Genomic DNA, 13,655 nt, shown 5'->3' with positions numbered 1-13,655 from the left:
CCACTGGCTGTGATTTCCTAGTATTTAAAATAAAGCATTTCATTTCGCCTTATAATTTCAAGTATCTCGAATATAATGTAAGACTGTCACAAATTGCATCAGACATTATAAATAGCTATAGTTATAAATAACTGATGCGTCAGATACGGAAAAACTTGTGGTTGTTACAAACACTCCTGAAATACTTATAATAATAACTGGGCGTGTTATTGGTGATCTTAAAATACTTCTCATTCCAATAGAGACAGGGTAAATGGCGCAGCGATATGACGTCAAGATTCGCGTCAGCGCATGCGTAGCAGCTGTTGTAGGAGGAAGCGAAAACTAAAGACAGGTACAGACTCTGTAACGAAGTCATGAATGAGTAAATAAATCAGTTAAGATATCTCGCTAATGACGAACGGTTTTCTGTAAAGGTAACTGGAATTACATTAAGCGGTCTATGAAGTGTTATCTTTTTTAGTTCCTTTTTGTTATCATGTGTGCACTGCCCGTTATTATATGCAATATAAACCACATTTGAATGGCATTTCATCGGGTTAGTGAAAGCGTAGTATAACAAAAATATAGTTGGTCCTAGACGTAGTTTAGACTATTGTTATAAGGTCATCCGCGAGTAAAACGGTGGCGCACACTTATATTATATTCCTGGAATTTTCGTTCGTATGTATTTTATGTAAAAATGCTTCCGTGAAACATACTTCCAATGCATAGTTAAACCAGATGAAGTCACAAACCCTGTATAGAAAATAAATGAAGTGCTATAGGTATTTAAAGCGATCTTTCAAATCTCTGCATTAGACTGCATGCACTTTTTGAAAGTGACAGTGATGACTTTGCAGGACTGTGCTGTCATCATGCTTCCCCTGAAGGACGCCCAGCTGGGGGCCTTCACCTTCTTCGCCTCTGCCCTCCCGCATGATGTCTGTGGGAGCAATGGCCTGCCCCTCACCCCCAACTCCATAAAGATCCTCGGCCGCTTCCAGATCCTGAAGACCATAACGCACCCCCGGCTTTGTCAGTATGTCGACATTTCCCGTGGAAAGCACGGTACGCTCAGCCCTCAGCGTGCCAACCAGTAGGCATCAGTTTGGGGGAAGATGGTGGAGCGTGAGAAAGCAGGATCAGACGGTCTCTGGAGCAATTGGGGGTTAAGGGCCTTCGTCAGGGGCTCGACGATGACATCACTCAGTTGACCCTGGGATTTGAACTGATGACCTTCCGATCTCAGGCACAGTGACCTCACTGAGCCACAAACCCCCACTCAAACCACCCCTTAAACATGAATGCAATCATTATAGAAACATAGGCTGCTATTGAACTTAGACAAATCATGAAATGTTGGACAGGTGTGACTATATCTCTTCAGTCTCAGTTTTTCCTGTGTTCAGCTCCTACGTACAAATTTATGGGATATTTTACCATCTTTGACATGAAGTGCGCAAGCTGAGGGTTGTGTGCCCTTTGATGTGTGAGGCTGATGTGGTGTTTTCTGAGTAATGGGGCTTCAAGTTTCCCCAGGAGCAATCTTAATATGAACATGAGCCATTGTTTACAAGAGAGAAACCGGCCGTTTCTTTTGAATTCGAGGTTTATCCAGAGTGGACTTGCACGCATTTTATTGTGACAAGCAGAGTCGTTTCAAGGTTTTTTTTTTTTTTTTTAATGTGGATTACTTTTCCCATATCTTTTTTATGGTTTCCTGTTTTTGGTCAATTCTCTGGTCGTGGTATTTAATAGCCATCCATATTTTTCAGTGTATCTCTTTCGTTTTTCTTTGAGGGCTTGTGGGTGAAGTTCAGGGATATGCACTTGTCATGTTCTCCTTTTTCCTTCTAGAGAGGCTGATTGTTGTGGCTGAACACTATGAGAGTAGCCTGGAAGATTTCCAGAAGCAGGGTAAATCAGTAAGGTAAGAAAAAAAAAACCTGTCGAAAATATGACGGCTAATTTTGTTCATTGACCACTTCATGCATGAGTGAATGATTGTCAGATTTTTAGCTTGTCAGTCTCAGTGGTTTGGTTCTGAAAATTGTTTATATTTTTGAAAAATGTGTTATTAATATAAAATAGGGTCTCCTAGTCTTCCTATGAATTTAAAAAAGTAAAGAATCAAGTCGGGTGGCATGGTGGTGCAGAGGTTAGCACTGTTGCCTCACACCTCTGGGACCCGGGTTAGAGTCTCCGCCTGGGTCACATGCGTGTGGAGTTTGCATGTTCTCCCCATGTCGTCGTGCGGTTTCCTCCGGGTACTCCGGTTTCCCCCCACAGTCCAAAAACATGCTGAGGCTAATTGGAGTTGCTAAATTTCCCATAGGAATGCGCGTGTGAGTGAATGGTGTGTGAGTGTGCCCTGCGATGGGTTGGCCCCCCATCCATGTGCCCATAGCTTCCGGGATAGGCTCCGGACCCCCCGCTACCCAGTAGGATAAGCGGTTTGGAAAATGGATGGATGGATGGATGGAAGAATCAAGTCAAAGTGCTTCTGGAGAACAGAAATGTACAATGCAACATGCACATATTATGTAGAAAAGCAGAATAAACTATTTTGGCTACAGTAACGTGTAGAATCGCCCTTTATGTAAATGTTGGATTTATCCGTTGCTCCTGATTGAAGGAGCAACTTGTATAGAAAGAGTAAGTGTACTGGTGTTTACTGTATCCATGACAACCGCACTCTTGCCACTGGTCACCTTTTAGCACCCAGGAATTAGGTATGCATTATAATGTGCCTATTCAGTTCTCCAGAAGTGTTGGAGAACACAGATGCATTGTACTGTTCTTGCCATCTAGTGGTAGAAGAGAATCATTTTCCAGCTGTGTTGTATTTCTGTATTTAGCGGACGTTATGTCTGCATGGTTTCTAAATGGCACTTTTTGAGTGCTCTCTTCTTGCACCATGCCATTTGTGAGAAGGGGAGTTGTTAGCTTCTGACGTTTTAGTCGGGTTTATTAGGATGGGTCTGGTTGTCTAAATATGCAATATTAAGCACAAGCCTGCAGCAGTAGGATAGATGGCTCATAACATTACATTAAATTGCTTTGTATTATCGTACCTTTGTATCACATACCTGATTTGAGGGTACAACAGCAGTTAGTTTTCCAGGATCTAAACTTTAGATCCTTATCTTTAGATGGTTACGATATAAGTGGAGTATAGCTGCTCTGACCTTTTCCCTTTGACCTTTGACCTCCGTAGCCCAGAGAAGGTTCTGCAGATTGCCTATGAAGTTCTGGAGGGTCTGGACTTTTTGAACAAGGACGGGCTTGTGCACAGAGTACTTGGACCTCACAACGTGCTCCTGGACTGTAAGGTAAGGCAGGAAGATGAGCTTTTGCCTTGCGGGAGGAAAGGGGGGGGGGGCGGGCGGGCAGGCTGCGGTCCATTATCGGAGACATTTATGAGTGTGTTCCTCTGCCTGTCTCTGTCTCCCCCTAGGGCAATGTCAAACTGGCCAAGTTTGGTCTGTATCACATGACTGATCACGGGGCGGATGTGGACTTCCCTATTGGGTAAGAGGTCGTTTGTCTCCTCCCACCTTGAAGCCCATTGGAGGGCCCTGAAGGAGAGGCCATCCTGCTAGACCAAGATAAAGCACTGACAATTCTGTGAAAAGCCTGTATTTCACTGGCATCTTAGAAAATGTTTGGCAAAGACGGGATTAGTATAATAGATTACAGGGTAATTTTCTCTTCCTCTTTGCCTTAAAGTTACATCAATATTTCACAATGAGGGATGTGAAAGGGATACCTCTCAGAATGAATCACAAACAGGAAATATGAAATATGTCTTTCTTGTTGTCTTACTAACATCTGTTGCTTGGATATTAAGAAATCCATCCGTATTTCAGGTAATAAATGACTTTAATCGTTTCCTAATCCTGAGCCAGCCCCCCCAGGGTTCGTGATGAGGTTTAGAGCGGTGGATTGGGGGTTTAACGGTGTGTGGCTCAGTGAGTTAGGATGCAGTGCCTGTGATCAGAAGGTTGCTGGTTCAAATCCCAGGGTCATCAGGGTGATTGTGTTGTTGGGTCCCTGAGCAAGGCCCTTGGCCCCTAGCTGCTCGGTTTGGCTGTCCCTGTTTTCTCAGATGTTGTGTAACAGGTCATCTGCTCCATCAGACATATTGTAGAGTGAAGAGGCTCACAGTGTAGTAAGTTTTCAGCCGGGTTGCCTTGTATCCTGCTATGCGTATTAAATGTGCATGAGGATGTAGAGGCTGAGCCTGTGCGTCGCCCAGTGGGACGTGTGCTTATCTGGTTATTTGTGGGTGCAGCCTTCAGTCTGCTTCCCTATACAGGCTGGCATGGAGATCTGACTTACTGACCTTGACCACAGTTTACAACTGACCCTCAGCCAGTTGACCTTGGACTCCCCAGCGTTTTTTTTTTTCTCCCTACTTGGGGGTTTTTGGTTCCTCTCCTCCGTTCTCATCTGGCTTTCTTTTCTTTCCTTTTTTTGTCTTCGCTTTTCCCTGTTTTTTTTTGTAATATTCTGTCTTGGTGATGTTATAATGCATCATAGCATACCCATGTAGAGCGACTCTGCTGAAAGGTGTTCTATAAAAATCTAGGTGTTTTACATCTCATGGGTGGTGTGCGGCCCTGTGGGTTATGATTATGTGCCTGTAATCAGATGGTCGCCGGTTCCAAACCCGGGACCAGCAGACTGATGGTGCCATCATGCCCTGGAAGCCCCTGTGGTCTGCAGCAGGGACGGGGATCAGCGGCTGATCTCTGTGCTTGACATGCAGGTACCCCGCCTACTTGGCTCCGGAGGTCATCGCACAGGGCTGGTCCCACCCCAGCGACCCCTCCCACAAGGAGCCTCCCCGCCGCTCCGGGCCCAAGGTGGACGTGTGGTCGCTGGGCGTCCTGCTCTTCGAGTTGTGTGTGGTATGTTGGCGTGTCACCGACTCGCACGTCGCCAGTCGAGAAGGACTGCCGTGAGAAATCTGCTCTTGTGTTCCTCTTTACATCAAGCACCTGTCAGGATTTCTGAGAAAATAAGAAATTAATGGGCGAAAGCCTTAAAGTATGTTCACTCTGTTTTTTTATTATTAGTTGCCCTTGGCATGGAAAAGCAAATAACAAAATTCTCAGAGGCTTCCTTTCAAACCGCTTCTGACGGTGATTACACAAGTCTGCCGGTGTCTTTAGGACTCTTAACCTGTTAACTTGTGTCCTGCTGCTGGTCACCAGTTGTGTAAAAGTGTAACTCAAGCCTGTCTCTAGACTCTCTAACCAATCCGGTTTTCTTCTTTCCCTCTGAACAGGGCAGACGGCTCTTGCAAAGTTTTGACATAAGCGAGAGATTAAAATTCATCCTTTCTTTGGGTGAGTTTTTTCCTCATTTAAAGTACAATATAATTTATTTTTCGCGGAGGCATTCCGGAATGCGTAATGGAGTCACGATGTGAGGTGTGTTTTTTTTTGTTTGTTTTGGTTGTCCTTGGTTTACCAGCTCTTCATTAAAATCTTTCTTGCTGCCATCTTTGTTCTGAGTGTGCAGTCAATCATCTTGCAGTTATGGCACATCCGTCATGGGGTGGGGGGTGGATAATTGACTCCAGTTAGAAGTTTTGGGAGTTGGCAGGTCTGTGCTGATCTGACGCTCTTTGGGTTATGGGTAATGAGGTGGGGGGGCGGGGTGTTTATTTCCTGCGATGGTGGGAGCTGTGCTGGTTTGCATGGTGCATTTAGTCACGCGTGGCTCCCTGCGGCCCGCAGGCTGCGTGGACGACATCGTCACGGTTGTGGCGGAGGAGCACGGCTGCCTGGAGGTCATCAAGGTCGGTGTCTTTCACCCCAGTCTAACGTGCAGTTTAGCTAAATTGATATCTCGCATTCAGCCATGTTTATTCATTCTGTGCTCTCCTTTGTACCTTAAATTTAGTATTTCTTCTGACTCTGTATTCTTTGCCTTTCATCCTGTAATCGCTCTGTCTATCTAATCCAGGGCTGTCAACCTCCGGTTCTGGGGGGCCGGAGCCCTGCACATTTTTGGGTTTCCCCTCATTTAACACACCTGATTCAACTCCTTGTGCTAATTAACATACAGCTCTTCAGCTGAATCATTTGTGGTGGAACAGGGAAAGAACTAAGCTACAGAGGGCTCTGCCCCCCCAGGACTGCAGTTCGACACCCCTGATCTAATCTGTCTTGTTTGTCTATCTATCAATCTATGTAAGTCATCAAATCTAAAGTTCCAGTCAAAAGTCTGGACACACCTGCTGGAAATCTGTTTGTTTTTCAACAAGATAATGACCCTAAGCACACCTCGAGGTTATGTAGTAACAAGGAAAGAGATGGAGTGCTGTGACAGAGGACCTGGCCCCCACAATCCCCCCACCAAAGAGCAGGTTTGGGACGAGGTGGATCAAAGAGTAAGAGCAAGATACCCAACTGGTGCCCAGCGCTTGTGGGAAACACCTTCAGGACTGTTGGAGAAGCGTCCCAGGTGGCTGCATCTAGAAGCTGGCTGAAGGAACGGCAAGAGTCCGCAGTGATGTCATCGAAGAGAAATTTCGAAGAGTCTAAAATTTGAGAAAACTTTGACATGTTGAACACATCTTCTGGTTGTTGCAATATTTGAAATGTATTACTTCATTGCCTCAAGGTCTTTTACTGTAAGCCGAATAGCGGAGCTGAAATAGAGATGAATGCGTTAAGAGCAGGTGTGTTCAGATATTTGACTGGTTCTGCCTAGGGGTCGGCCTCTGCCTGCTTCACAGCACTGTACTTCATAAGAGGTCAAGGAATAGAGATGCATTCATGAATAGAATTCAATCAAATATTCCACAGTGTTCCGTCAGCAGTTTTGTACTATGGTAGTGTGTGGTGTAATGTAATGTAGTCTTTTGGCTGTGAGGTTTTGTAAGGACCTTCAGGCATGAATAAGACGACTCGGTTTGCTTTACAGGAGCTGCCTGAAAATGTTCTGTCATTGCTAAGGAAGTGTCTGACGTTTCTCCCATCCGGAAGGTAACCACGGGGCATCACGTCGGCTTGACATCAGAGGGTAGACCATTTGAGCCAGTGTAAAATCACGTTTGTGTTCAGAGTAGCTAATTGATGGCTTGGAGCTTACAACACAGTCCTGGGGAAATGCATGAACTGTTCTTGGACTAAGGAAGCTCAGCAAGGTCAGATTAGCAAGAGGATGATAGCCAGGCTGGTGGAGATGTTCTGCGGCCTGCTGAGACGCCTTCAGACCTCCAGCCAGTCGCTAACCTCCTCCCCCATCCTCCGCTGCAGGCCCACCCCGGCCGAGCTTCTGAAGGACCCCGTGTTCCAGGAGGTCTCCATCCACTACACGCCCTTCCGGAAGCCCGTCGGTCTCTTCTCCTCCTCCCTGCGCTGTGCCCATCTGGAGCTGCCTGATGACATCAGCAAACTCTGCCAAGGTTACTGCCTAGAGGGTCATGGGGGGGGTGGGGTGGTCAGAGGTTGAACTGATAGGGGGAAGCCCTCGATCAGGAAATAAGCAATGAATGTAGAGCATGTGACCATGTGCAGGGAGCATCAGCACGAACATAAAACACCTGTTGCCACTATCAGAATAAGATAGCTAAAAACGTACATTTTATTTTTTTAGAGACACTTACAGTGCTCAGCATAAATGAGTACACCCCACTACATTTGTCAGAAAACCTTTAGTTTCCTTTCAGAATCAACATTTTCTATGAGATACTATATTACAAAATACTCTCACAAATGTGGGCCATTGATTGCAAACAAGATTTGTTGATTTGCACACACAAAAAAGTGATTTTCCTAACAAATTCACTCAAGCCCATGTTGCAAAAATGAGTACACCCCAATTATAGTCTTAGGAGAAAAGCCACACTTAAGACTACAAAATTCTAATTAACAGGCATTCAACCACAGGTGAGTGTAATGATTCATTTAAGAGGTGTCCAGCAGACAGGTGACTATAAAAGGGCATTACTTAACAAAGAAAAGCCCTTCCCATTTCATGCTGTCAGCAATGGCTCCACATGGAAGAGAAATGTCACAAAATCTGAGAAAGGCAATCATTTCTTTACACAAAAAAGGTGAGGGCTACAAGAAGATCAGCAAAGCTTTACCTATCAGTCAAAATACTGTAGCAAAAGTGATCCAAAAATTTAAGAAAGATGGAAGTGCAACGATCTTACAGCGCCGTCCAGGCCGTCCACGGAATTAACATCTCGAGAGGAGCGTCTGCTGATGAGAAGGGTTGAAGAAAATCGCCATGCAAGTTCACTGCAGTTAGCTAAAGTAGTAGAAAGCCAAACTGGAGTGACCGTTTCCCGTGACACCATACGGCGCACACTGCAGAGGAATGGCATGCATGGGTATCGTCCACGAAGGAAGCCTCTCCTAAAGCCCATGCACAAAAAAGCACGCCTAGAATTTGCTAGGGCCCATGCGGAAAAAGATGAAGACTACTGGGACTCTATACTCTGGAGTGATGAGACAAAAATCCCTGTTTTTGGAACTACTTGTTTCAAAACTGTATGGCGTCGTAAAGGTGAGGATTTCAAAGAAAAATGCATGGTGCCTACAGTGAAGCATGGTGGTGGCAGTGTCCTTATGTGGGGCTGCATGAGTGCTGCTGGTGTTGGGGAGCTGCATTTCATTGATGGTATCATGAACTCAACAATGTACTGCTCTATACTGAAGGAGAAGATGCTGCCATCTCTCCATGCACTTGGTCGTCGTGCACTTTTCCAACATGACAATGATCCAAAACACACATCTAAAGCTACTGTTGCATTTCTGAAGAAGAACAGGGTGAAGGTGATTGAATGGCCAAGTATGTCTCCTGATCTGAACCCAATCGAACACCTGTGGGGAATTCTGAAGCGACAAGTTGAGCATCACTCTCCATCCAGCATCCAGGCTCTAAAACAGGTTATTCTTGAAGGATGGAAAAAGATAGATGTTGCAATATGTCGCCAACTTGTTCATTCCATGCCTAGAAGACTTGGTGCTGTCCTTAAAAATCACGGCGGTCATACAAAATACTAGATGTAGTACTTTTTGTTGTGGGGTGTATTCATTTTTGCTTCAACCAATTTGAGTAAAACTGAAGATTTTGTCATCTAAGTTATATTATTAACCTTAATTTCATGTTATGGAGTTAAACAAGTGTTCAATAAAACTCAGCCTTGTGAAAATTTTGGAAGTTATTCTTTTGTTCATTGAGCTACTGATTACATTCGTACTTTTCAAAGGGGGTGTACTCATTTATGCTGAGCACTGTATATCCACTGCCCCCTTCTGGTAGCTCTCAGATGCCTAATTTAGTGAATCTTTTCTGGGCCGTCAGACACTTGTCAATCACGAAAGATCACTTTTAAACTGGAGGGCGGGGGGGGCGATTATTAAATAAATAACCAGAACCTTAATCCATGTGATGTGTTCCTTTAGATGACAGGGAGGACTACCTGGCGGAGAGGTCCATCGACGAGGTGTATTACCTCTGGTGCCTGGCAGGGGGCGACCTGGAGAAGGAGCTCACCAACAAGGGCATCATCCAGTCCAAGCCCCCCGTGTGCACGCTGCCTAAGTAAGCTCTCCCCCTGCTTGCAGACTCCTGTGGTGGGGGGGGGTCCTGGGTCTCTAAGCCTTTTGAGGAATTGCATACTGCGGCAGTTTAGCACCACTGAAACCATCCAAAGTTTGAGGTTTGCCCCCTGATGGCCAGAAATGATCACTACACTGGGAAAATTACTTTTTCAGTGGGACGTCGGAAATCACAAACCTGTCCTTGATTATGTAGCGACCAAAAGCCGTTTACTGCTCTTTAAAAGTGCCATGTGTTTGGGTGACGCGGGGGTGATGGTGCATTCCATTTGCCTTCGGATCCGAGTTTCGGTTGTCGAGATTACGTCACATCCGCTAAGAGCTCGGAGAAAGCCTAATCGGATGCGTTCCATTTGCCATAGAAGTAGCAATACCATGGAGCCATGTCAAATAACATGTCCACAGATAAGTTGGACGGTATAGTGTGTGCGGCCGATTTAATAAGCCACAAATGAGAAGTCGTGCTTAAACAGTATGAAAGTACAACTTTCCCTTCTGTTGGTAAAGGCCGCCATCTTGGATTCTGAACTCGGGATCCTCTGTGCGGCTCGAGTTCCGAGGGCAAATGGAACGCACCATGAGTCGCTAAGTAACATGATCTGGAGCTGAGGTTGAGTAGCTGTACATTTGTTTTCTTTCGCTCTTCCTCCTCTCTCATAACTAAAATACCATCTCCTTTCGTCACAGCTTCATCCTCGAGGATGGCGAGTCCTTCGGCCGAGGGCGGGACCGCAGTTTCCTTCTGGACGACACCACCGTCACCCTGTCCCTGAGCCAGCTCAAAACCGTGAGCTCATCACTCTTGCTAGCTCTCTTAGCGGGGGCGTGTACAATGGCGGGGCCACTGGGCCCAGCTGAAATCCGATTGGTCCCAGGAGTGCCCCTTCCCCTGTCACTCGCAGACTCAAAACAAGTCATTGGCTAATGATGAGGTCGGCCCAGGTGCATGAATTTTGGCCCCTTTTACGCCGCCCACTTTAAAAAAATCCTAGAATCCTAGAAATGCCTCTTTGCCGTAGGAGTATTTAACCTGGGATTATTAGACACTGTCCATGACTTGGCAGAAATAGACGCATAACCTTCATAAGATGGGCTGACTAGATAATCCATGTCAGGGAGGACATTTTGAGCTCGTATGGGATTTGTAAGCTACCATTTCCATTAAAAGGACCTGGATTTCACTTAAGTACTGAGTTCTCGCTGCATGCTGATTGGTCAGTCTCCTATAATCTTGCACGTGTCACTAACGTTAATGTGAAACGGCTGGATGAGTCTTTCAATCAAGGAAACAAACCAGTCAAAGAAGATCTGAACTATTTAACCAAGTACAGGAACCTTTCAGTTTTAAAGCAGTTTGTAAAATCTGAGGTAGCTCAAAGTGTTCTCCTTACAGGGTCACCCTACATAAGATTACTTACTGCTTACTCTAGTACAGGTTCTCAGCACTATATGAAAACAAAAATCTTGTATATTTTGATGCTGTAATAGTGCCTGTTAAGATTAAGATCATAGTATATACCATGGTAGTTACTCTGGCAGTTGCCGTGGTACAACCTGAATTCCGGAAAAGTTGGGACGTTCTTCAAATTTGAATAAAATGAAAACTAAAAGACTTTCAAATCACATGAGCCAATATTGTATTGACAGCAGAGCCTAGATAACATAACAAAAGTTCAAATTGGGAAATTGTACACCTTTATCCAGTAAATGAGCTCATTTCAAATTTGATGCCTGCTACGGGTACAGGGGCAACAATTGGCTGAAAAAGCAGGAACGTTTAAAAAGATTCAGCTGGATTGAGAGAAACTGGAGATATCTCTGTGCGTAAAGGACAAGGCCGAAGACCTGTATTGGATGCCCGTGGTCTTCGGGCCCTCAGACGACTCTGCATCACTCATCGGCATGATTGTGTCAATGACATTACTAAATGGGCCCAGGAATACTTCCAGAAAGCACAGTCGGTAAACACAACCCGCCGTGCCATCTGTAGATGCCAGCTAAAGCTCTATCATGCAAAAAGGAAGCCATATCTGAACATGGTCCAGAAGCGCCGTCGTGTCCTGTGGGCCGAGACTCATGTGAAATGGACTGTTTCAAAGTGGGAAAGTGTTCTATGGTCAGACGAGTCCAAATGTGACATTCTTGTTGGTAATGAAGGGCGCCGTGTCCTCCGGCCTAAAGAGGAGGGAGACCTTCCAGTGTGTTATCAGTGTTCAGTTCAAAAGCCAGCATCTCTGATGGTATGGGGGTGCATAAGTGCATACGGTATGGGCAGCTTGCATGTTTTGGAAGGAACTATGCTGAAAGGTATATAAAGGTTTTGGAGCAACATATGCTCCCCTCCAGAGGACGTCTGTTTCAGGGAAGACCTTGTGTATTTCAGCAAGACAATGCAAAACCACATACTGCAGCTATTACAACAGCATGGCTGTTGTAGAGAGGAGTCTGGGTGCTGAATTGGCCTGCCTGCATTCCACATCTTTCACCTATAGAGAACTTTTGGCGCGTCATTAAACGAAAAATACGTCAAAGATGACTATGAACTCTTCAGCAGCTGGAAACCTATATCGGGCAAAAATGGGACCAAAGCCCAACACCAAGACTCCAGAAACTCATATCCTCGATGCCCAGATGTCTTCATACTGTTTTGCAAAGGAGATGCTACACCGTGGTAAACATGCCCCTGTGCCTATTCTGAGACCTGTAGCAAACATCAAATTTGAAATGAGCTCATATTGTGTATAAAATTGTAGAATTTCTCAGTTTAAACATTTGTTGTGATATCTGTGTTCTGTTGTAAATAAAATATTGGCTCGTGATTTGAAAGTCTCTTACTTTTCATTTTATTCAAATTTTAAAGAACGTCCTAACTTTTCTGGAATTCGGATTGTAGTTACTCTTACTTTACTACAGCTTTGTCGTTTTTGTGAGTCGGAAAAGGAGTTGCTAAATCACAGCCTATTTCCCTTCGTCTGCAGAGGCTGACGGATGTCGCAGGAGAAGCATATTACCCATTACTGGAGGACGAGTATGAATATTTCATTTGCTTCTGATTGCTTAATGAATGTGAACGTGAAGCTTTTCTGTGCCAGAAGGCATCCTACCCATCTGTACTCATCCACTCCTCGCCCTGTTGCACGTTAAGAGCTTTCAAACCACATTCTTAATCATTAGGCTGTTGACGTTGTTGACTAACTGATGAACTGATTTTATAATTTAATATTCTCTGAGTTTTTAATCCATTACGTCTTGTGACCAACCAGCGGTTGCAGTTGTAGTTATGGACCACTTGGGGGGGGGAGTGTGTGGCTCAGCAAGTTAGGTCTCAGAAGGTTGCTGGTTTGAATCCGGAGCCTGGCAGAGTAGCCACATCTCAGGCCCGTGAGCGAGGCCCTTAACCGCCCGAAAAATGTCCCAGATGCATGGCTGACCGTGTGCACAGACCCCAAGCTTTGCTCTTACTCCTGTATATTTGTGGAGAGCAAGACGTTATTTGCGAAAAACACATTCCAATATGCTTATTTACGTACTCCTACAAATGAGAAAGCTTCTTTTGATTTCATGAATGTAAAACGCTAGGCTTTCACAATGGGACTAGTGCTTCTCAGTAATGCAAAACGTTCGTTTGACGCTGTAAGTCTGCGTTGCCGTGTGAACGGATGCGTCTCCTCGGTAACCAGCAAGCCTGCTGTCTGTCCCCGCAGGCAGAGCAGCCTCCCACACTCCAACAGCAGCAACGAATTGCCTGCGGCTGTGACGCTCCCCCTCATCATCCGCGAGCGCGACACTGAGTATCAGCTGCTGCGTATCGTCCTCTTCGACCGCATTCTGCAGGTAAATCCCTCCCCCCCCGACCCCAACCTTACTGCCTGAAATGGTGAGCTTTGTCCAAGAAACTACTCACAAGGTTGTTGGTTCAGATCCCATACTCAGCTGAGTCCATGATCAAGGCCCATAATCCACATTTGCTTCAGGGACTGGTTGACCCTGCTTTGAATAACAGCGTCTGCTAAATTAATGTGATAAAAAATCGCATTTGTCATATATCTTAACTAGCTAAATAAGCCTTTGGGGTGAGTTGCC

General features: G+C 45.3%; 1 protein-coding gene across 2 annotated transcripts in view; it reads left to right on the top strand.

Annotated features, from left to right (window-relative positions):
* Positions 1–248: 248 nt before the first annotated feature.
* Positions 249–13,655, top strand: part of tbck (TBC1 domain containing kinase) — a 35,808-nt gene continuing 22,401 nt past the window's right edge. Inside the window, exons 1-14 of one of the 2 annotated variants that reach the window (XM_048999761.1) lie at positions 249–334; positions 843–1,050; positions 1,840–1,912; positions 3,200–3,314; positions 3,440–3,513; positions 4,754–4,895; positions 5,276–5,336; positions 5,730–5,791; positions 6,922–6,983; positions 7,257–7,405; positions 9,417–9,555; positions 10,260–10,359; positions 12,551–12,600; positions 13,277–13,406. In XM_048999761.1, the coding sequence (XP_048855718.1) occupies positions 858–1,050; positions 1,840–1,912; positions 3,200–3,314; positions 3,440–3,513; positions 4,754–4,895; positions 5,276–5,336; positions 5,730–5,791; positions 6,922–6,983; positions 7,257–7,405; positions 9,417–9,555; positions 10,260–10,359; positions 12,551–12,600; positions 13,277–13,406 (1,350 nt within the window). In that variant the 5' untranslated portion in view covers positions 249–334; positions 843–857. Of the gene's footprint in view, positions 417–842; positions 1,051–1,839; positions 1,913–3,199; positions 3,315–3,439; positions 3,514–4,753; positions 4,896–5,275; positions 5,337–5,729; positions 5,792–6,921; positions 6,984–7,256; positions 7,406–9,416; positions 9,556–10,259; positions 10,360–12,550; positions 12,601–13,276; positions 13,407–13,655 lie in introns of both variants that reach the window. The other variant, XM_048999762.1, reaches the window with a different exon arrangement.

Source organism: Brienomyrus brachyistius, unplaced genomic scaffold (assembly GCF_023856365.1).
Source record: "Brienomyrus brachyistius isolate T26 unplaced genomic scaffold, BBRACH_0.4 scaffold47, whole genome shotgun sequence".
Classification (NCBI taxonomy): Eukaryota; Metazoa; Chordata; class Actinopteri; order Osteoglossiformes; family Mormyridae; genus Brienomyrus; species Brienomyrus brachyistius.
The sequence above is the reverse complement of the archived record's forward strand: the minus strand, read 5'-3'. Positions and strand labels throughout refer to the sequence as shown.